Below are 23,747 nucleotides of genomic sequence, written 5' to 3' on the forward strand. Positions count from 1 at the left end.
ACCCCCGAAGCGGGCCGTGCTCCCGGGCCCGGAACCCCGCCCGGCAGCAGCAACGCTGCGGGCGCCGCTGCAGTACCGGACAGCACCACAGGGCGGCAGCACGCGCTTTGAGGCGCCCGACGCCTAGGCCGTTAACTCCGCCAAACCGCTGCCAAGGTTCTTTCATTACCACAGAGGGATCTTTTCTTCTTGCAATTTCAAGCAGATTTTTTGTTAATGTATATGTACAAAAGTTGTATTTGAACTTTCAAACCCGATCGACCTAAGAAGTGTTGACTATTTTAAACCCTCATATATAATAATGAATAAAGGGCTATTTTAAAATCAATTTATAATAAAAATGAGAAACCTTAGTTTTTTTCACCTCTCCCTCCTATGAACTGTCAGGCATTTTGGGGCTACAACCTTCCTTTTCTGACAGACTCTGCATGACACCCCTTTCCTCACCTGCTCCTCCACCCTCTCACTCCCTCCCACTGACATCAGGGTGCCCTTTGCATGCATGTACATGTATGGCTAAACCCACTTTTTGCTTCTACTTCACAGAAGAGGCCTTGTTTTTTTGAACAAAAACTAGAGGTAACTTACACCTCTTAAATAACCCACTAGAGACTGACCTACCAGCCCCCCCAAAAAAATCCCCACCTTACATTGTAGTTCAGTATTAAACATGTCAAAGAAGAACAGAACCAAGAGAAGGCAAACATCTGCTACACAGCTGGTTTTTTCAAGTAGGTAATTTCTGTTGTCATCAGGATGCAGAGCAAGACCAAAAATAGATTACATCCGCTCTTAAGTGTTTTTACTCCAGATACTGCTTTGCCAGTACCTCTTCTCAGGTAAAGATTGTAATTAAGCACAGTGCCTTTAGAACCTGACTGCAACTAACATTTTTAATTAACAATTACATGAACAAGCCACAATTACATCAACTATCAACAATTACATCTACTGTTTAATTCACAATAACATAGTCCTTATCAGAGGGAAAAGGAATTTCTCCTCTAAGTTACTCATCACTTTCTGTATCACTGTCTTCTGAGGACTCAAACCACTCCTCAGATCCTGCAGGAGGGTAGTTCAGTTTTCCAGAACCTGCAAGTGATTAACAAGGTGTAACTTTTATAAATCAGGAAAAAATGAGCTCCAGAATAAATACTATCCAATGACCCAGCCCAGCAAGCCCCAAGTGCTTTTGACTACAAACTGGACCAAAACACTCAGAACCAATTTTATCTGCCCTTAGTCTGTGCTGACAGAACAGTGCCCTGCTGCCTCTAGTTTGCTCTAGAGGTCCCCTCAGCTCTTTTCAAAGAATCTGAGCAACCTGCTGGAAAAAATTAGTATTTCAGATGAAGGCAATACAAAGAGAGAATGCTGATCATTTTATGTTATCAACTCAGATTCATACAATCCTTACCAACTGTAAAAGGCCTTTCATCTTCAGACTCTTGCCAGCATTCAAAATCCAAGGACACATGAACATTCTGTTGACAAAACCAGAGTTTGAAATACCTGCTCTGATGCACAGCAAACATGTTCAGAACATTCAGTAACTCTCAAATTAATTTTCACTTCACCTTGTTCTTCAGTAACTTGCACCATGTTCCTTTCTTCTCTTTTACCAATAAAATCACAGCCTCTGTATCCTTAACCACACATGTGGACTTCTCTGCAATTACTGACTGATACAGCTCCAGGTCAGCCACGTAATGTTTCCCTTCTGAATAAGCACTGCAATATACAGTAAGTTTAAAAACACTAAATCCCAACAAAGACATTTTTCTGATTATACCAAAGCTTCTTAAACCTACCTGAAAGTCACCTTTTCTCTACAGAACTCACATCTACTCTCAGTTGCTCTCGGTATTTGTACCTTCAGTGTCACACTCACATCATCTTGAAACCACTTGATTAGTGGATGACAGCTGAAAGAAAGTTCATTTAATAGGTGTTTTCCAAAGCAGAAAAGCACAGAGGTTTAGCCAAGCTGTCTCACACAGAGCCAGAATTTGTCTATGAAGTCACAACTCAGTCAAGGGGCCTGGGCCATGCAGACCTGACACCAGCACAACATGGGAATGAATCACTTATATTCCTACCCCTTCTGCTGATGCACAGTAGAGTCTTCTGCTTCCTTTGTTTGAATTACATAATCTAAAAAGACATCAAAAAACATCTTTTATACTTCCTTATACTACAGAAACCAGGTATTTCCAGAATTTCCCTATACTATCACAAAAATAGCTTGGTAGTAACCAAATTACTGTCTTTGTCTTTTATATTGTATACTTCCTATCCTGAACGATTTCATGAAGTTAACAATTCAACTAAAAATTTTAATTATCAAAAATACTCTAGTTAGTGTTACAAGATTTAAAAAAACCTAACCAAACATGATATTTTCCAGGTCAGGTAAAGGTTTTCTCCAGTTTCAAAACATTATTTGACACCTGAAACAATTCAGGGAATTAGTGGGGAGTTTCAGGAATGAAATGATTAATGGTGGTGTCAACATCACAGCTCAAAACATGGCATAAGTGTGACTACTAACAGGGGAAACAAACCTTCTGCAGTAAGCACTCCAGCCTTTTTATCTGCTAGAACTTCCTTACCTTCCACTCATGTGTCAGCTGCTAGCAGGTAATCCTGTCCCCCTGCTATGCCTAAACATTTCTAAGCCTCCACTGACAGAACAGTAAACACATCCTTGAGATTAGATGAAAAAGAAATGAGGGGGAGCACCATTTTCTGCCATTCTCAGTCTTGGGAAAAAAATTACCCCGAGAACAACTTTATTTCAACAGATTTCAACTCCCTTCAATCCTGTGGCCTTGGACAGCAGAGCTCTTGACCCCTTTACAGCAGAGATGTCCTGCTCACATGTTCCACTCACAGCCAAAGAATTCCAAGCTCTCAAGGACAGAGCATCCCCCAGACAGCCACAGAGAGTAGCAAGAGTCACTCTCAGCATCTCCTGCCTGCTCACAGAAGGCAGGTCTGGCTGACTGCAAACAGCAGCCACATGGTGCTGCTCTGTGTACCCAGAGCAGTCTGCAGCTGCCAGGGTGACTGTTAGGTTGGCATCAAGCACCTAACTTGAATTCACATTTGAAAACTTGTGGAAAGCACTGAAGACTTACTGCTTGGAGGAGTCACAGGACTGTTACAGCTTTCAGCAGAATTTTCCTGTATCAGTGGATCCTGTGGACTGGGTACCTCCTCTAGATCAGCTGTGTCCTCTTCTGTGCTTCTGAGCACAGGACAAAGCAGTTTTAAAAGAAAACCCACAACTGACAGCTTCACCTTACTTTGCCTTCCCCTACTTTAATCTGTACCTTATTAACAAAGCCTGCACTGCAGTTCCCAATTTTTCAACAGTAGTCTCAGGCTCAGCAGGTCTGTAAAAAAATGATCCAAGCAGTTGCATTACATATATTTCAGCACACAGCATCACAGTAAAGTTGTCTGGTCCCTAGCATTAAATGCTTTGGCAATGACATGGAGGATCCTAAAGTTCCTTTCCCAAGAGAAAGGAATAAATACAAACAGGTTGTGCCTGAGATACCAGATACTGACTGACTGGTAAGCACCCAAACCAGCTACTGAGCATCGTAAATTGGAATAGAATCTGAATTCAGACTCTGTACTAGCTATAGAGTTAGTAAGTTAAGAGCTACAGAGTTAAGAAAGTTACTAACTTGTCTGTCTGCATCAAATTCCAGGTTAGTATTTCCTAGAATTAGAATTTTCTTTTCCTTGCTGTTATGGGGCTAAGGAGTAGTTAATGGGAAGTAGACACATTACAAACACAAGTGTTCCTGCATTTAAATGAACATCACTATCAGTAATATTATTCATATTCACTTAAATGCAGTTTTTCTCTTAATAAAATATAAGCTGAAAAAAAAGTTGCTAACACTTACAAAGGCTCCAAGCTCCGTCCATGATCCACAGCTGGTGTCTGTGTGCACAGCTTCTGAATTTCTCCTACATGTTCAGGATTGTCAGTTCCCAAACCCATTGACAGAATCTCAGACCGAATGTTGTACTCATTGACCCACATCCTCATCGTGGGGAGATGGGTAACCCCAACCTTGAATTACACGACAAAATAAAGGGAAAGCACAGCTCTTCAATGGTCTCCCTCCAACTCAGAGCTGCTCTTTTAGTCAGACTTCAAACATAGCCCTACTGACTTCATGCCTACAGGCAATTTGGTTTCCCTGATTTTCAGACAGGAACCTCCCCGTGTTCAATAGGTGATAATGGCTCCGGTAACTGGCTGTGTGCCACAACAGAACAGGATGGCAATTTGGTAAACAGTGCCAGCCCTGACCATGTGACAGCCATAACAAACCTCATGCAGTACAGAACTGAGTCCCATGCATCCTGAGAACAGCTGAGGGGGTGGGGGACACAATAAAAACCCCAAAGCCTAGAAACTGCTGAAAGGTTGAGCTACACCATATGGGAACTGAAAAGAATGACTTCCAGATAATTTTCTCTTTCCAATCCAATTTTCACTTGACTCACTCCACAAAACCAAGGAGTCTGCTGATGCTAATGTATGTGAAACTGAAGACAAGAAAACTCCAAGAACAAGAGCAGCCATTTTTCCTGTCATGATCAAGTTTTGACCTTTTTTTATTTGCAGAAAAATGTAGATTAAAACCAACTACAAAGTAGTGTAAGGGCTGCAAGAGTAGAATTAAGGATTTGTAAACAAAATAAATTAAGTCTACTTCAAGAGTTGTTGGATATTAGCAAACCATCTTGGAGGATCCAAGTTTCATTCTTCCAGTGGAATGTAACAAACTGCAGAACTGATTTCACAAGACAAACTACTGAAGACCAGCACCTCCCAAATACACTTTTTTTACTACCTTTGTGGAACAGTCCTGGACCATGTGCAGATATACTACGACTTCCCAGTGCTGCCATTCTGTACCTACCATTGGGTCAACCCAAACTGTCCTTCCCAAGGTTTGCACCACTTTTGCATGATGAACTTTTCCTTTAATTTTGTGATTGATGCGATCAGTCACCTAAGAAAAACAAGTTATCACAGCACTTGAGATGTATGGATACCAACACAGCTTTACAGTCACTTTAACTACAATGGAACAACATCTTCTGAGCTTAACAATGAAAAGGGTATTGAACAAATACAGTTTTGAGTAAACCAGTGGCACACTTTAACTTAACTTTAAGTTAGAACAGTACAAGCCTTCAAGGATAATGAAAGATCACTCAAACACAGATCAATTCAGAGAAGCTACACATCCCGTGTTCCTCCCCCAGAATCCAAAGTAGTGAGAACCTAGTCTAAAAGAAAGACATTTAAAACAGAAGAAAAAATCAATCCCATTAAGTCCCCCGTATTATTTCATAGAAAAATAAAAAAAGAAAATTTGCCTTCTTAGAACCTGCCCCAACTGCAGGTATTTAGTGTCAATACTAGTAAGCAATGCAGTTTGGTACCTAAGCTTACAGTTTGTAACTGTTTTCCCATAGAAAACAGAAAGAGAACGTAAAGAATGTAAAGGAAATAGCATGCAAAACCAGCTTATTACCTTTGGATTCCATTCAACTTCATTATCTATGGGTTTTACCCTACAAACTATAATTTCCACAGCCTGAGGTGGCAGATCCTGAAACTTGACAGGCAAGTGAAGCAGCTGATCACTATTCACTTGACTTGTCCTGCCTTCATCTATGTATTTAATTGTGACCTTACAGGCATTTTCTTCATCTTTTGCTGGAGTCTCTACCACCTGAACCCTTCATATAACAGGAAAAGAAACACAGAATTATTATTCATGTAACCAGGTGTGCACGACATTTTTTAATACTGCTCTCATTTTAAAACTGATATTCCTCCAAGCCCACTCTGTAACCAAGTGCATGTGTGGGGAACCATCTTGTTTGCCATTCATGAGCTCCGAGCAGGCAAGAGCTTTTTAAAAGCATTATTGCCATAGCAGTGGTTTTTTTGCTGCTTTTGAGGACTTTTTCTTTACCCAACAGTCAAGTTTTTTAAAATCTTTGCATAAAGACATGCACATGAATCAAGTAAAAAGCCAACAAAATTCTACCTGTGGCAAATGGCTCCCTCACGTAACCCATACAACACTGACTTCTCCACAGCAGTCACAGAAATCCTGTGTCCTGGTACCCTGAAGTAATCATTCATTTCTTTAGCAAGAGCTGTATACTGGTCCTTTTGTTTCCTGACTATTCGACCAAAGTACTTTGTTGCATGTACAATGAAGAGAGGCAGGATCTGAAAGGATCAAACACATCCACAGAAAGGAGGAGTGGGTGATTTCTCAAACCAATGAAATTTAGGTCTTTCTATATGGTAAACATACCTTTTCCAGCCCCAAAAGGTGACAGATGTTGTACACACATAGTTCAGAAAACAGTGAGTTGTTGTTATTATTCTCAATCCTAACTGGCCATAGCTCAGTCAGCAGGACAGCAATGTATGGAACAGGAGCTGTTGGTGTCAGGTGATGATATTCCACCTCAGTGAACACCAGTGAGTTCTCACAATTGTCTGCCAGGCTATTAACCACTCACACGTTCTGCACCACTCCAGCTCTACTCTGAACACTCCCCAGCCTTACAGGGAGAACTGACTGCTTTTTTTGCACCAAAAGGACTTAAATAAAAGCCTACAAACACACAGCTGTGCACACCAATGTGTAAAAGGCTGCTTTGAGAGCACCTCAGATAAAGCCCAACTCTCAGAGGGACTTGGAGACACAAACTCTTACTGGGATAGGAAGAATCACTGTAGCAGTCAACCCTGTAGTCATGAAGGTTTCATGGATGTGCAACTACTGAAAAAGAAGTCTAACTAAACCAGCACCCTAGAGCAAAAATCTTGCAAAGCACTGATATTTTTGAAGGAAATAACTCAAATGTTCTACCTACAAGAGAGCAGCTCCCCATTTCTTGGGCATACAATAAATGAAAATACATTCTCTAATCCCAAGGCCAGAAAATGCTCAGCTTTCAGTAAGTTTGCACAAACACATCAGCTAAGAAAAATATCCTTCCACTTCAACTTCCCCTCACTCCCACAGATTACTCTGTGTTTCCTCTACAAGAAATGAAGTTTCTATAAGCCTCCATCTTTGTTAATTTTGATATAGAGTCTCAAATTATAAAAGGAATGAATACACAGAACACAAGTCATCTTCCCACAAAATGTCAACCTTCAAAACAGGAAAAAAACCTGAGGTAAACTCAGAATTGCCTACAAAACACAACACAAAGAACATCTGGCACACTGATTTATGCAAGGGAGAGTACATTAATCCTACTGCAGTAGGGTTAATGCAATTAAAAAAAAAGTAACATGCTAAGTAGCTGTTTAAGACCTGTTTCTCTTGGTACCCAAGCCCAAGGAAAACTGTAACTTACTGTCACACGTTCAGGTGTTTCTATCATTTCAGCTGCAATACTCTGGGCCATGTCTACTGATAAATTAATTTGATGACGATCTGGACACTCTGTTCTGTTCCTACATTTAAAAAAACCACAACAAGTTTAGGAAAAAGTTCTTTGCTTTCAGTTGTAAACTCCTGTTAAGTGACTTGCAACAGGCAACAGAAAAAAAATATCATGAGCAAAACCTGTTTTACATAAAAGTATCAAACAGGAAAATTCACCAAGGAATCAGCAGCAATCATCACTGAGGGCACAAAATGCTGACACTTCCTTACCTGCAAATCCCAAATGTTTTCAGAGAAGCACACAGGGGTCTTGAAAATTTCTTGTCTTCCTCAGATTCCTGCACCATGGCAGTCCAATAATAGAGTTCTTCTGGAATTTCAGCTTCTGCATGCTTTAAGTAGTAGAAAATCTCAGGTGCATGACAGGAACTGTTCTCTGTCAGCAGAATGACTGACTGTGCCTTCGTCTCTTCCTGATCTACAGCAGAATCCTAGAAATAATGAGAAATATTTTGAGAAAATGTTTATGTATCCATCAGTAATGACCCAGTGTAGCACCACCCAGTCAAGGTTCACCCAAACCTTTATGCCAGGGCAGAAGTTGTCACTCATGCTTTGCAGGCGCTGCCCAAAGACTGCTGGAGATGGGAAACTGAAATGGATCACCCAAGCTGCATCTGTGATTCCCAAGGAGGGCAGGCAGTCATCTGTTAAAACTAAGCACAAGTTTCACACGGATGTGTAACTGTAATAACTCAAACATGGGAAGCATCACATCACCACACCACAGCTGATTTCCTTCTCCCAACTGCAAGATGGATTTTTCCCCAATACATTCCTACAAGGGTTTTTATTTCTCCAATCAATAAATCTCATCAGCATATGGCAGACACAGCATTTCATGCCAAGCTCACAGCACTCTCCAGTTCCTGTCAGCACCACAGAATGCAGAGAATAGAGCACCACTCAGTAATTCAAAGGAGACAGCTGAAACAGTGCAGGAGTTCTCATAGCTCTGTGCAGAGCTAAGTCCACCTTCTTGTTTTTATATATAACATAAAGAACAAACTGAGTTTGAAAATGGATAAAGGCCTTCGTTAGTGCAAAAAAACTGAAAAATAACCCTAACGGAACTTACAGAAAATTATTACAATAAATCTTTGTCGTTTGGAAATTATTTCAGACTTTGTATCTCCTCTGTAGCAGAGAAAATTGTAAAATGATGGAAAATCTTTGAATACATTCATAGTTCTTTAAAATAAGCAGGGAAAATAATAACAGGAGAAAATTAGAAAAAAAAAAAAAACCAAAACAAAAAACCCCAAAGCCCTGTAGCATTAAGAAGAAAACAGAGAACTGGCAAGAGTTCATAGGGATCTGCCCCTGTGGAAGTGTGAGATAACCCAGTGTAAGTGCTTGGTGCAGATCTCAGCTCTGCATTAAGATAAAATCCCAACCAGACAGAGAATCCTCACCTAACACAACAGGAGTGCCAGAACTGTGCATTTTTCTCCACCTCTCCAAGACACACACAGCATTACACTTGCTCTCTTTATGCTTTTTCAAGGAAACTATTGAGTTGCTCTTCAGTGCCTGCATGGCAAAGTAAAAAGTTACACATTCCTGCAATGCTGCAGTACTTGCTCAATCAAATCTAAGAGGCAGCATCTCTTACTAGAATTTAGCTTGCTGTAGAGAGATAATGAAAGAGCTAATGAAATTTAGGTTGCTTATATGAAAAAATAATGTATTAATGAAGAAAAGGTTCATTAATTTCCTGTATAAAAATAAAACCACAAGCTCATGTTGTCATAATACATTAGACGGACATTTAAGAAAATAAAAATCTCAAGCTTTTCCCCTCATTAGTGTGTTCTCTCTGATTCCATGATCTAACAACATGCAGATTCATGTTTCAGTCTCTCAGAACAAGCATTCTTCGTCACGTGAAACCTTGAAATATTTTCATAGGCCATTTAAAAGATTTGAAGTTGGTTTTCAAAGAATTCTTGCCCAACAAGAATTACTATGAACAGATTCAATCCTACTTTAACATCAACAAGCACTTTTTTTTAAGTGGTGGCAGGGGTGGTTTTGAAACGCTTGAACCCTCAAATATTCAAGGGAAATGCGTTAGAAAGTCACAATCCCAAACAAGATTTGCTTCCATTAACAATCACCAAAGAATAAACATTCCCGATGCACTAATATTTACATCAGAAATGAATCCTTTAAGTATCACATGATCTATGTCAGCTATTTGCTGATAGTCAGTCTGGGGTTAATCATGCCTGCTAAAAGTAACTTCAAAATTCACATCCCACCTTTATTCTCATAAGCCAAGATATTTTAATTTGTTATCAACTTAAAAAAAACCCTGCTTATTTAAGTTTAAATGCTTTCTTACCTTATGAATCATCTCTACTTCAGTTACTGAGTCAGTGAAGACCAGCACTTTCTGAAGATTCCTCTGGGTAAAATCCAAGATTTTAAGTAACTCAGCAGTTCTGTTGCTGCTTATGCAGGGCTGCACCACCTAAAAGCAAATACAAAACTGAGAGGTGCTAATTCATATAACCCATACATATTTTACTATATAATTCTTCCTAATCCTAACCTTGATGAATGCATACATTGACCCTTTCAGTTCTGCTCAGTCATTAAGGCTTCTCACAAAAACTTTGGGTTTTCAGTTTCCTTACATGCCATGGGTATCTACTTTTGGAGATTTCCCAACACTTAAAATCCACAAATGATGCCATGCTGAGACATGCTGTAATTCAAATCAAACTTAAACCATTTTGTGTTATTCCTCAGGGCTATACCACATTGACTGGAAACTAAGTGAAAAGATACCTAACAATATGTAATAGGCCTTCTAGAAATTTGAGGTCAACAGTTTGGTATTGTGTGAAAGCAGCAAACCAAATGCTTTACTTGATCTGCCTTGGCACACCTTACCTTGTAGTTCTGCCAGCCACAGCTAACAACTGCAAAAACATTCTGGTCAAGAACTGTACTGTTTGCAAATACATCTCAAATGTAGACTCATTTGCACTAACCACAAAATAGTTAAGGGACTGTCTTCATTTCAGTCCTATGAAAGCATTAAGAGACCTCCAACTTGTTCAGTGACTCACCTGCACATGATTTCTAACTTCAGCTCACACTGGGAGGCAGCACTGCAGCACCCCCTGCTTCAATAAACCAGCAGCAGCCACATATCCAAGCAGTGACACATTTTCCTAAGTTTTACCTGTTGCACATTTCCAAAGATGGCAGCCTCTTCAATAACAGTTATCACAATGTGAGGCTCATTCATGAACTCCTTTATCAAGGGTGTGATGTGTTTATTCCACTGAGTTCCCACAGCAATGATCTGATGTGGTAGATTCCCCCGTGGCCGAGCAGTGGCCTTCTTGTAACAATCCAGTAGGGTAAACACCTAGGAAGGAAAGATTTTTTTTTTTCTCCTCTCATCATATTCCAGCAAGCACATGACAGCCCAGAAAAAAACAGAGTCTGAGGGCACTGCTTTCTCCACTCACAAAGCCACTACCACAGCAAACTGCAAGTCTCATCCCCCAAAAGAACAGCTTGGTATGTACACTTTTATCCTATTCTCTGCATGACTTCTGAAGCAAAAGAAAGCAACAGAACAGCATATCCATGTGCATGCAGGATTCTGTCCAGAGAAGATGGAAATCTCAAGAAGATGATGTGTTGAAATTTGCAGTATAAAAAGCCTCCACAAAGACTGGAGAGGGCAGAGACATTCAGCAAAAACTAGGTGGTAACTACAAGACAAGCCCAACCGGCCAACACAGTAATTCGTAAATACAAAAAAAATAAAAAGTAGATTTAAAAAAGGGGTTCACAATAAACCCACTTCTAGGGTTTTTTTCCTCAGTGTGTGCCACTGTTCCAGACTCATGCACAACTGGAACAGCATTTTGCCAAGTGGCTGTGTAAGGCATTTACCTGTTCAGAAGTGTCAGAGAACAGCACCTCGATCTCATCAAGAACAAGATGGCAAAGCCTACACAAGAGGCCAGGGTTATGTTCCAGCAGTCTCAGGAGGTTGTACGGTGTAGTCACTACTACTTCACCTACAAGGTGGAGGGCAAGACTGTTACTATTAACTTACTACTTGAAAGAGTATTACTGTGACAACAAAGGACATGGTAGCTTTATTTAAAAATGGTCACATTTGTATTTCAGATTCATCATCTCAAAACTGGGGAGTCTGTGTTTTTCTACTCCTGCAAGTTATCCAAGACACGAGAGTGTGAGGCTCTGATATTTTGAAATCCAGTGAAATGTCTGAAGGGTAGCAAGTTTACAAAGCAGGATGTCATCTCATTTTCCAGTAAGGTACTGGAAGTAGAGGTAATAACTTCAGAACCAAACAGCCAGAAAGGAAGTATTTATAAATAGATGCAAGAGCAATTTCAGGAAAGTTCAGTTTCAACAGTAGAATAAAGCAAACATTGTAGCTTAGGAACTTACACAGATGTGTGTGCATGTGTATCTACACATGGAAATAAAACTACATCAATCTTCACTAGTGCAAATACACTAACAGCTCTGCTGCTTACAAGCCTGAATTCACCCACCAGGCTCAAAGTTGAACAATGGATGAAAAAATACCAACTACTGAAATGGGATTTTATACAATTCTTCATAGTTCTATCCATAGTTCTTATTCTCTTGGCACAACAAAAGCCACTTTTGAAAATGCAGGTATTAAACAAAGGCACCAAACCAGAACACACCTAAATATTTTAAGTATATATATCTAAGTACAATATATCTAAGCAGGGCAAGTTTCCCAACAGCTTTTTCATTATTTCTATGCTACTTCTCTGTGGGGCACCCTGAGCATGCTACTGAGTTAGAAACAATAAATGCTCAGTACTTTGTGTAACAGCAAATTGTAAATCACCATTTAAACAAGTAAATCGAGAACCTGAGAAGGAGAAATTGTTCTTTCACAGGCTCCTGCAATTAAGGCAGCCCACACTGCCTTCAGGCATAACAAAGATGATGACAAAGTGTTCTTACAGCCTCGGATTTCCATTTGGCTGGCTGCTTCCTTGTTCTGCCCGAGGGTTATCAGCATGGGATGAAGGTGTCTGCAGCCCTTCCTGTATGTTTTCAGCAGGTCAAAAACAAGCTGTGCCCTTTTCCATCCAGGACATAAAATCAGTGCTAGTGGCTACATACACAGGTACAAAAATTGACAACACTTGTTAGACAGAAGTAAAGAATCTTAAGAATCTTGTCTTACTAGGGTTGTACTGGGCCATTTTCAGAGGTCCCTTACAACCTCAGTAATTCTATGATCTAACAGAAGCTAGAAAATGCGTTGTAGTATTTGAAACAGCTAATACCAATTTTAGTTTAATAAGTACATACTACTCATGCAGAAACAAAGCTCCACTGTGTATTTAAGTGCCAGGGCATGAACCACTTGGTGGGGATTGCTTTAAAAGTAAGTTTGGGACTTGCCCCATTCACAGAGTCAACCCAAGGCCTCTAAGCAGAGGCCTCACAGAAACTGGCAGGCATCATGAAGATACACCGAGATGACACTAATGTATACATGCCAAACATTCAGATGACTAACAGGTTCTCTGGTCCAACATATACATACCCCACTCATGTTTGGCAAGGCTTGGTAGTGACTTTCCTGCAGCAGTGTAAGAACTGGTGGAATATATAACAAGGGATCATTTCCCTGATGGGAGATGGCAACGACATCACGGCCCCCAGCTACTGGTGGCCAACAGTAGGACTGGGTGAAGGAAGGGCCTGAAAACTTGTTCAAAGCAAGTTCCTACAGAAACAGAAATTAAGAATTTCCCACTAAATCAGTGTACTTAAACACCAACAAGACAAGACAAAGGGTAACAACAAGTGGTTTAAAAGCTTTTGACCCATTACATAATAAATGTCCTTAACAGATAATATGAAAAACCATCTTCTGGGCTCAGCTGTTACATTACTGTTTTAAAATTCAAATCCACTTGTAGCAGTGGCTAATATACCAGAAAAAAATGTGTAAAATTGTTACAGCATTTCTCCAAAGCTTCATTTATTCAACCATATGAACAACCTTGCACATTACTCAATCAAAGTAAGGTATTATTGTAATATTTACTATGGTAATTTGAGGTATGAAAATTGTCTTAAAAAGATAATCAATGTAGTATCATCACCTCTACCTTTTTCAAACCATCAGAAAGTGGTGCTGTTTCCAAAACTGAAGATGGTTCAATTTTCTTGCTCAGGAACACAAAGTTTTTTTCTTTCCCAACATCTTGTAAACTCTGAAACCACGAGACAAATAGATGATAATGGCAATACTTACCAAAAGGGGTTTAGCTTACACAAAACTCAGAAGCACTCACTGTATTTAAAAAAAAGGCATTTTGATGTAAATGAATCAAATTCTAAATTCAATTTAAACACGCTTTGTACATACTGACAGGTTACACAGACCAAGGGTGAGATGAGAATTTGTTATTGCTATTTTAAAGGAAGAAAGATGGTCTTAACTGTCTTAAACCTCTCAAGAGATGCAGTGGACACTCTGTGTACAGCTGGCACTCTTCCCACACGGAGCAGCATGAGGCAGGGAGAGCAGCCACAGTGCAGATGGCAGCTTCTCTCCACTGCTCCTTCTCTATTCTCTGCTCTAATGCAGGTCCTCCACAGACTGCAATCCCTTCAGAAACACCTGCATGGAGCTCCTTCTACTCCTCTGACCCTGGCATTGACTGTTTCTCACAATTTTTTGTTCCCTTCCCTGTGTTTTACCCTTTCTTGAATTCAGGGAGGCATCCCCAACTCGGCCAGCTCAGCTCTGGCCTGCAGAGGCCAATGCAGGAGCAGTCAGCCCCTGACCTCCTTCCACAAAGACCCAATGCTACCAAAACCAAAATGTCTGCAGCACAAGACAAGTTAAATAAAAGTTAATGTTTGAAATACCTGTTGGTCATCTTCAGCTGTGTGTGTCTGAAAGGAACTGGAATTTAGGAACTGTGGAATCCTGAGAAACAGAGATATTAAAAACAACATAAATTCAAAAGAAAAACATCATTTATAAATACCACCAGTACTTCCCAAGTGTCATGAAGCAATTCACTTCAAGTATTTCTGACTTATCTATGCCAATGAGAAAAATCCTCAGTACAAAAGCAGAAATCAAAACACATCATCTGGAGAGCAAAATTTAGTGAAAATAATCTTTCAGAATCTTTTTCAAAATTAAGTTCCCTGACATTAGAAGAAAAATAGATTGGACTGTAGAAAAAAAAGGCTTCTTAAAGTTCCAAAACATCGAACAACTCATCTTTGCATCAGCTAGAAACTGACAGAAGAAACACTCCTGCAGTTTACTTCATCTGCATCAACTGACCTGCAGCACAGTGAAAGCACTGCACAAAATGACCCACTCATATTTCATTAAATCCAGAAACTTTATAAATCACACCAAAAATGAAATAAAGCAAATTAACACACTTAGTATGCAGAAAAATACCTCCCCACCACATGCCTGTTGTCAAGCTACTGTTTAGAAATAACTGGTTATTTTTCCAGGGTAACTCCTTCCCCAAAAGCATGTGTATGGAGCTTCCCTTCCCCTCTGCCCTTTAGAGGCCCAAGAACAGTAACTGCAAACACACTACAGCTCCCAGCTGTCTGATGACAGAATCATTCTGAGTATTTAACAAACTGCACCACACCTCTCTGTTTGAACTGCTTTATCTTCCTTGGAAGGCAAATCTGGCACCGTGCTGACCACCTAGGAAGGAAACACATTTTAAGCACTATAATACTGTTCAAAAGTAGTATTTAAAACACAAAGTTGAACGTGTTTTTCTCATGTGGGATTCTCCAAATATTCTGCAGCATTCTTTTCCAAATTTGAAGTTGCTTTGACTAAGGCAACAATTTTGATGAAACAAGCTTCAGGAAACTGTCTAAAAACAACAAGCTGGGTGACTACAGCACTCCTAATCTGGCCTATGTATGTTTATGTTAGCTTACATTTCACAATTCATTACAAAATGTAGTACTTACAGGCACTGTATTGTAATTTAGATCTGTGTGTGACCTTTGAGATGGCTTTTTAGGAACAGAATTACAACCAGCAAGACCTAAAAAGGTAAATAAAATGGAGACAGCCATTTCTGATTATCTGAACACACAAAAAGCCAGAGATGGACACCATGTGCCCCAGTCACTGTGATCCAAGACAGGACATTCCCATTCCCCACATCCAACTAAACACACCAAGTGCTGCATGCAGGACTGTCCCCCCAGCTGTGGGTCCCACCTGGCCCAAGATGTGGTGACACCTCCTCCCCAAAGGGCAGTTTTGGCCTGGCAAGAAACGTAGGACCAACAAACTCCACTGGAACACCCTCAGCATTTAAGGACACTTCATCATCAGAAACATCTGAGGAACTCCCTACAGTCCCTTCATCTTCCTTGTAATGAGCAAAGTGCTTTGCAACCAGATCATCATTAACACAGATCTATAAAAAAACCCAAACAAGATCTTTTTTATTCAGTGTCAACAAGCAATAAGCTACACCAACACATATCTGTTTAAAATTTATGTGAAGATTTAAACAAAAGCAGTACTTTTAAATATGATAAAAACCCCAAACAAAATCCAACTAAACAGAACCCCAGACATAAGAAATACCAATGAATGCTTTCTGTCAAATACTAGTTCTAAAAAAAGCAAAGTCCTATTTTCATGTATGTTCTTTCAACAGGTGTTAATTACTGAGTTCCAGGTTTCTGGCCAAAATTCTGTACTGAATTAACTCTTTCTATGAGCCCTGAAAGAACCTTCTGATCCAGTGAAGCCTCTATTTCTTTTAGATTCAGCACACATCAAAATCTGGCAGAAAAAAAAGGCAGTATTAGGCCTAAAACAACTTCTATCTACTATACAGCTGTGTAAGTCTGGCAGTAGCTACAGCAGAGATTTGACACAAGTTACACATTTTGGCAAGTGGAACTAGACTTGGTATTTTTTCCAGCTCCTGGAGAACTCATCTGTATGCAAGAGTGTGAAATTTTAGTTATTTTTACAGTATGATGCAGCTGCCTTACTGAAACATCTTCAAACATGATACTACACGACGTACACCAAATAATGCACACAGTTATCCACTTAAATACTGGCTGGACTTCACTTGCTTGTCAATGATGAAAAAGAAAGAAGGTTAATGCAGAGAAAAATACAAGTTCTGCCTCTTGGAATTTCTCCAGAGGCTTACAATGAACATCATGTAATAAAAACCTCTAATAAGTTAATGATTTAGCTTCTACTGTATCTGAAAAAAACTTGAAAGCCATGCTTTCCAATCTTAAACTAATAGCAAAGTACACTAATAGAGCTGGAAATATGAAACTATCTTACCTTTTCATCTTTTATAGTCACAAAAAGGAACACCTCTAACACTTTATCTTCTACTGTCTGTATTGTGGCTTTAACCTCGGTAGCCTCTAAATGCAGTAATGAACACAAGAAAAAAGATTAGACCCCATCACACTGTCAGCATTCTTTACCTGCACTGAGACAGACAAAATCAGGCATCACAATTAAAAACGTGTAACACTTGCTATTGCACCAAGTGAAATGAGGAATTTAGCAATAAAAACTTAAAAGCTCCAAAAAGGAACTCATCCTTAGTCTTTGGAGGAGGTTTGATTAATGACCAGATTAATGATCTCTTCAGACAAACCACTCTTAGTTCTACACTGAAAGCCTTGGTTTGCTCTTAGACTCTGACAGTCTGGGGCACCAGCACGTGCTTTTCAAGTGAGACATTTCCTTTTCTTGAAAGAAGTTGTATTTGCACATCTGTACAGCTTTGTTACACTTCATTTGGGCAAACACAGCTAATCCAAGTCCTGAAGCACCTCTGTACATGCAGGACAGCTGTGATGCACATTCAGTCTCATGCTGAATACACAGAATGGGTCCAATGTTCAAAACAAATGTGACATGAATGCTCTCTCAGTCAGCCTAATCTAGCCTAAACACAATTTAACTACCAAAATTTATGCAGCATGGAAGCCCAGAGTTCCCAAAACACAGCTCCAAGTACTTGTGCCTTAGTCATGTCATACTTAGGCAGCTCCTTTCTCATTTTAACTTACAGCATTTATAAATATAATCAAGCATACTCAACTATAATCAACTTGTACACAAGTACTACATTTCTCTAACAATTGATTTTTCCCAAAACTGAAGTGTTATTTACCTTCAAGAAGCTTTCGGAAATGCTGAATGGCAGCAGTATCCCATCTTTTGGCTGGTCTAGGAAAATAAACACAACCAGTTTTTCCAGATTATCAAACATGAAAACAGTAATTAAAAAAAAATTCTATACAAGCACAAAGCTCTAAATCATGAAAATTCTTATGAAGTGCACAGCTACACAAATCAGCAGAATCTGATTACTCAGCACATCACTTTAGTTTGGTAATATTGTTCCAGTTCACCAGTATTATGAATTGATCAAAATTAAAAGATTTTTGGCAAGGTATCATGGCTTGCACCAAATATAAGATATGAAGAAATCACAGAATCATTTAGGTTGGAAAAATCCCCCAGGATCATTGAGTCCATCCACTGAATCAGCACTACCAAGGCCACCACTCAACAATGTCCCTTAGTGCCACATCTATACACCTTTTAAATCCCTCCAGGGTTGGTGACTCCACCAGTTCCCTGGAGAGCATTGTTCTCTCAGCTGGAAGAGAGTTGATTTTCCTCTTAGTAGCTGGTACAGTTCCGTGTTCTACACTTACTGTGAGAATACTGCAGGTTTCCCCTTGAAATATAATCCCTCCTAAAAACTTCTACACTGAACCCTCCCACTTCAGAAATGCACAAACAGAAGGTATTTCCTAGCTCTCCTTACCCTATTTTGGCAGTGTTTTCACAGTAGTCAATATGCAGTGTCAGTGGCTTCGTGCAGTGCAGCCGACACTTCTTTGCTCTATGTGGGATCTTTGCAAATGCTCCTGGTAAAACTCGAATGCTGCAAAACAAAGTGGACATTATCTCATTTTACAGGGCAGAATTTGTTCTCCAGAAGTCACTGGTCTCACAAACCACCTCCTGTTGCCCTGAATTTAACAACACAGTTCTTCCAGGAGTTTGGATCCCACTGGCTCCCTCTTTGAAACTACTTACTCTAAGAGGTGCCATCAGGACCAACAGGTCAATGGGATTGCTGTTCTATTCATTATTAATACATATTCTAGTTACCTGGAATCTTTCTGATCTGATCCTTTGCCACTGCAGCAAGTCTTCTTGCTACTCATCGTCTAAGTATCTTCATGGCATTTTACCCATTATCGAGATATCTTCGTGGTACTTAACCCATTATCAAGTTGTTTTCCAACAAAGCAACAGTTGTTTTTCAACAAATCAACAGTCAACTTAAGACATTATTTATTTTAAAATACTTTAAGTAAGATCTAATTTTGTGGAATACTACCAAAACCAATTTGGTGAAGTTTCTTGTGCTCCAAGTTGCATATTTTAATAGACAAACTTTAAGAGCTGGACTAGCTTGCTCTGAAACACAAGAATATATTTTTCAAGATGTTAAGAACACAAGGTTTTACACTCATTTCATCAAGAGCTCAGAACCTGTGAAAAACTCACCTTTTTTGACACCACGGCAACACAAACTGTCAGCTCTTAGTAAACAAGCTGTTCCAAGTGAAACCCTGCTTCTGTAGATGGTTTTTATGCCTAAACTTCATTGGCCACAATATTTTTTTTGTATATACCAAATTATTAAATGAGAATATAAAGGTAAATTTTAACTAGCAATCACACATCTCAATCACAACAGACTGACACTTCTATTCTAAATCTTTAAAAAAGCAAAACCTAAAATGGAATGCATCTTTATCACAAAATAAGGACTGGTTTGCACTTAGTGTATCATTTGGTGAGCAGCTTCTTGTGGACACAACCTACACCTCACTTAACTAAATAAATATTAACAGCAGCTGTATCTACTAACAAATTTATTACATGTAATGCATTAACAAACACAAGTAACAAATGTTATTAACTAAAAAATATTAACAGCAGCTGTATCCACTAACAAATTTATTACATGCGATGTATTAACAAATACATGAAAATAACAAAAACACATACCTCTTTGATGGAACATAGCAGTACTTGGCATAATCCACGAGGAAACAGCTGAGCTGGTAACCATCTGCCTGGCACCACACTGACTGCACCAGAGCCCTGCACCAGCACTTCAGCTCCTCACTGAAAACCACATAAACCTGAGCAGAGACAAAGAACAAGACAGCAGCTTCTTTCACATAGCCCCAGTTACACTCAAAGGCAAGGAAACAGTATTTATTACACAGCCTTCCATTTTCTTAGCAAAATGCAAACCTTATAGCTCACAGTTAGAAGGCTTACAGATGAGAAAACACAACTCACAGAGATACTATATCTGTTTTTGTGTGTAAAATTAAAAAAAAAAAAAAAAACAAACCAACATATACTTGATTCTTCACCACCAAATAGATTCAAATAATAGATTTCTATGTAGAGCAAGGATCTTACCTGGCCTTTTTTTATCTCCTCTTGTTTTACTTCATCTGTATCTTTGTAAGAGGTATAAAACTGCTCCATTTCAGCATTCAGGTTTTCATACACAGTTTCACCAACTACACCAGGCACAGGTTCTTTCACAGCAATCCAAAAGCAACTTGGATCCCCAGCCTGGGCCAAGAAGAGGAGAATAAATACTACTGACTTTTAAGAGTATCTGAGCAGATGTTAAAATAAAACTTGATTTTCACAGGGCATCTTCAAAGTTGTGGTGACTGACACTGAGACACAGAATGTTAATACGTGAAACATCTTTCACCTTCACAGCATTAGTTCATTAAATGGCTTCTCAGCTTCCAGGTTTCTTTAGCACTGCAACAAACACCATGGGGGGGGTCTACAAGGGAGCAGCATTATCTAAAAAGTTGGTTAAACCAAACAATGGAGAAAGTGCAAGGACAAAGGTTTTTACTTCCATATGAAGTCCTCAGGCCTGGAGAATATCAGAGTGGGAAATCCCATCTATTATGCCTATTGCTGTTAATTGTCTGTTTTGAGAAGCAGAATTTCTGTGTAGAGGTAATAGAGGTGTTTGGAGAGGCTTGGAGGCACTCTCATGGACATGCTGGGCTCCATGTAGGGAGAAAGATCAAAGCTCAGGGATCATAAAAAGCACAGGGGAGCTCACAGGGTTCCTGATGAATCCTGCTGGGATGGGCTGAGCCGCCAGTGTCCACCTGGGTGTGCCCCAGATCCTCCGGTTAAATAAATTTACTCTCTTTATTTCAGCTGTGGTTTTTCTGGCTGCCTGCCCGTGTTAATTCACACTCCAACTCACACATTTTACAACAAAAACAATAAAATAAAACCTAAAACAACCCCAAATATGACTCCACAAGTGCAAAGAAATGCTGGTGAATGGAAATACACAGGCAACATCTTTTTTGTAAATGTGACCTCAAGAAATTCACATGGAAACAGACCTCAATCCTTTAGATTAAAAAAAAACAAACAGCATACCTTTAATACTGAGACTTCCATGTTTACCTCCTGTGTCTCCCTTATCACTACTGTGAAAGAAAAACATTTGATGAACCATTCTGATCCCCACCTTTTTTTTAAAGCCTATTTGAAGATCATACACCTAAAGCAAACCTATAAATTTTTACTACTCATGTCAGAAGTACTAGTTTAAGCAACTTATTTTTATAATTTACATGCTTCAAAGCATTCAACCAGCTTTCTTAGCGAGGGACTATGTTAAAGCCTAATTAGGATTTACCATCCATACTGCATTTCTTCCATTCAAAGGCCAGCAGAAATAGCCTGATCACAGTCAAGTGCTGTTACAACCTACTACATGATCAAATGAACAAGAACACCAGAAGAGAAAATTTACAACTTTAAAAAAAATCCCTCAGCCTAATACAAAACAGGAATCCAAAACTTAGCAAACAAGTTTAATATCACAGATTTTTATTAGCATTTCACACTACATCTGTCTGCAGTGGTACATACCAGACCGAGGAGTTACAACAGAATAATGAAACTTCCAGCAAATAACTGGCAATTCATTTTGGCACAAGCCAAAACATCGTGGAATCACATCGTGGTATCATCACCGCAGAGTCTAGTTTACAACTTACAAGAATTTACAATTAAAGTAGATGCCTAGTTAAATATTTCAGAAAAGGAAAGTGAATACACTGTCCTTCCATTTCCAAAACTACTGCTGAACAAGCCAGAATCCAGCAGCAACAGCGCTACCCTGAGGTGACACACAGCGACAAGCGGTAAGCGACAGCAGTGACCATTCCCATTGAACATGACAAAGGAACAGCTGAAACGATTGCAGAAGCTTCGCCCAAGACCGCTTAACACAAACAAAGCTCCTGAGTCACGCACTCCTTTCTTACCCTGCACCAAGAGATTATCAGTGCTGCCTCAGATATTTAATGTAGACTTTTCTTTCAGCAATAACACGCGAAAGCCGTAAGTAAGTTCAGCTGAAGTGTCAGGTTAATTAGTGCAAACCCACTAAATGGCCCATCAACGTGGCAGGGATGAAGCACATCAACAGGACCAGTTCTCCCAACCCACTCCAAGTAACCTTCCCGCTTTGTTAAGAACGGAGTAGGGAAACAAACGCTTGCTAAAATCCCACACCTACCACTAGACAGTATTTAACCTGTAAAAATGCTGTATATCATTAAAACCCTCGCCCCACCTGCTGCACTAACACAGATCTAGGGAAGGCAGAAGGAATCTCTGCAGCCATCCCGGGGTGTGCAGACACCCCCGGACACACAGCCCGTTATCCCTCTGCCAGCCGAGCTCCACCGAACCCCTGCTCACCCGGGAGGCGCGGAGCGAGGAACAGCGCCTTCAGAAACACCTTCTTCGCTTTACTCCCAATTCCCAGTCCCCATTTCCCCCTATTCTGCCATAGTTCCACGCTCTTTCCCGTAGGAACGAGCCCACTCACCTCGTCCTCCAGCGCTGCACGGCTCCGCAAGCCGCACAGCCGCCCGCTCCCCGCGGAACTTTCCAGAACCCGCAGCGCTCCCGCCTCCAGAGCCGCCCCGGGGCGGGTCGGAGCCCAGGACAGCCCATCCCCGGCTCCACAAGCCGCTCTGCTGCCCGCGGAACCTTCCAGAACCCGCAGCGCTGCCGCCCCCCAGAACCGCCCCGGGGCGGGTCAGAGCCCAGAACCGCCCATCCCCGGCTCCTCAGGCCCGGGTTGTGGCCAATGGCGCTGGCAGCTATTCCCGGCTGCAAAAAACACCTCAAACGCTGCGGGAAATCTCACAGAGCGCAGGGAAGTTCGTCGTCTTGGTTTTTGTATAAAATGGGAACCAAACTCATAGCGGAAGAATGAAAGCCTTTGTTACTGCAAGCCACTTGAAATCAAGAATATTCTACTAGGATTTGAGGGAAATTATTACAATGAACCTTTGGGATTTGGAATTTATTTCAGGCTTAAAGTCTCTGTAGCAGAGGCAGTGGTGGAAATAGCGGTAGTTCTTTGGAAACACTGGCAGTTCTTAACTAATGCAGGGACAACAACCACAGGAAAAAAGGAAAACACAAAACAGGTGTAGCACCAAGAAAATGGACAACTGAAAAGAGTTCATAGGGATCTGCCCCTCTGGAAGTGGTGAAATAACTTAGTGTAAGTCCTTGGTGTAGTTCTTAGGTCTGCAGGAAGACATAACCCCAGCCAGACAGGGAGAGCCCTCACCTAACACAAGTGCCAAAACTGCATTTTTTTACACATCTGGCATCACCCCTGCACACCTCTCCTGCCCTCATTCCCATATCCACACTCCTGCTGTGCTCGGGTGCTAAATAATTTATCAAAAAAAATTTCTCGTAATACTTACTTTCTACCATAAAAGTAAACTGGTAGAATAACCATAAGAGGCAGAAGAATAAAAGAAATCCTTTGTGTATTTCAATTTGTCATCTCAAGGGATATGGTCTAGATGAATACAGTAATAAAGTGAAGGTTCTAGGAGAGCACACTGTCACTTGTTGAAGGCATTACTGGATGAGAACTCCTGGAAACTGACTGCCCTTGGGGATAAAGGAGCAGGAGAGAAGAGAGCTGGCAGCTCTTTAAGCATCTTTTCCTTGAAGCACAAAACCTCTTT

General features: G+C 40.3%; 1 protein-coding gene across 1 annotated transcript; it reads right to left on the minus strand.

The window, feature by feature from the left end:
• Nucleotides 1-646: 646 nt before the first annotated feature.
• TDRD12 (tudor domain containing 12) lies at nucleotides 647-22,699 on the minus strand. Its single transcript, XM_058813644.1, has 32 exons — nucleotides 22,580-22,699; nucleotides 21,115-21,164; nucleotides 20,107-20,265; nucleotides 19,681-19,817; nucleotides 18,422-18,541; nucleotides 17,759-17,814; nucleotides 16,912-16,997; nucleotides 15,811-16,012; nucleotides 15,555-15,631; nucleotides 15,218-15,276; nucleotides 14,460-14,520; nucleotides 13,694-13,798; nucleotides 13,123-13,305; nucleotides 12,531-12,684; nucleotides 11,448-11,575; nucleotides 10,723-10,911; nucleotides 9,874-10,002; nucleotides 8,942-9,059; nucleotides 8,049-8,182; nucleotides 7,737-7,957; nucleotides 7,435-7,534; nucleotides 6,099-6,286; nucleotides 5,577-5,784; nucleotides 4,956-5,048; nucleotides 3,927-4,096; nucleotides 3,339-3,401; nucleotides 3,144-3,253; nucleotides 2,103-2,157; nucleotides 1,815-1,928; nucleotides 1,581-1,734; nucleotides 1,421-1,487; nucleotides 647-1,095 (listed from the first exon to the last, which is right to left on the minus strand). Exons 2-32 carry the CDS (start codon nucleotides 21,133-21,135, stop codon nucleotides 1,010-1,012), a joined length of 3,747 nt encoding a protein of 1,248 aa, XP_058669627.1. The 5' UTR covers nucleotides 21,136-21,164; nucleotides 22,580-22,699; the 3' UTR covers nucleotides 647-1,009.
• Nucleotides 22,700-23,747: the final 1,048 nt, after the last annotated feature.

The sequence above is a fragment of the Ammospiza caudacuta genome, chromosome 13 (genome assembly GCF_027887145.1).
Source record: "Ammospiza caudacuta isolate bAmmCau1 chromosome 13, bAmmCau1.pri, whole genome shotgun sequence".
NCBI classification, from domain to species: Eukaryota; Metazoa; Chordata; class Aves; order Passeriformes; family Passerellidae; genus Ammospiza; species Ammospiza caudacuta.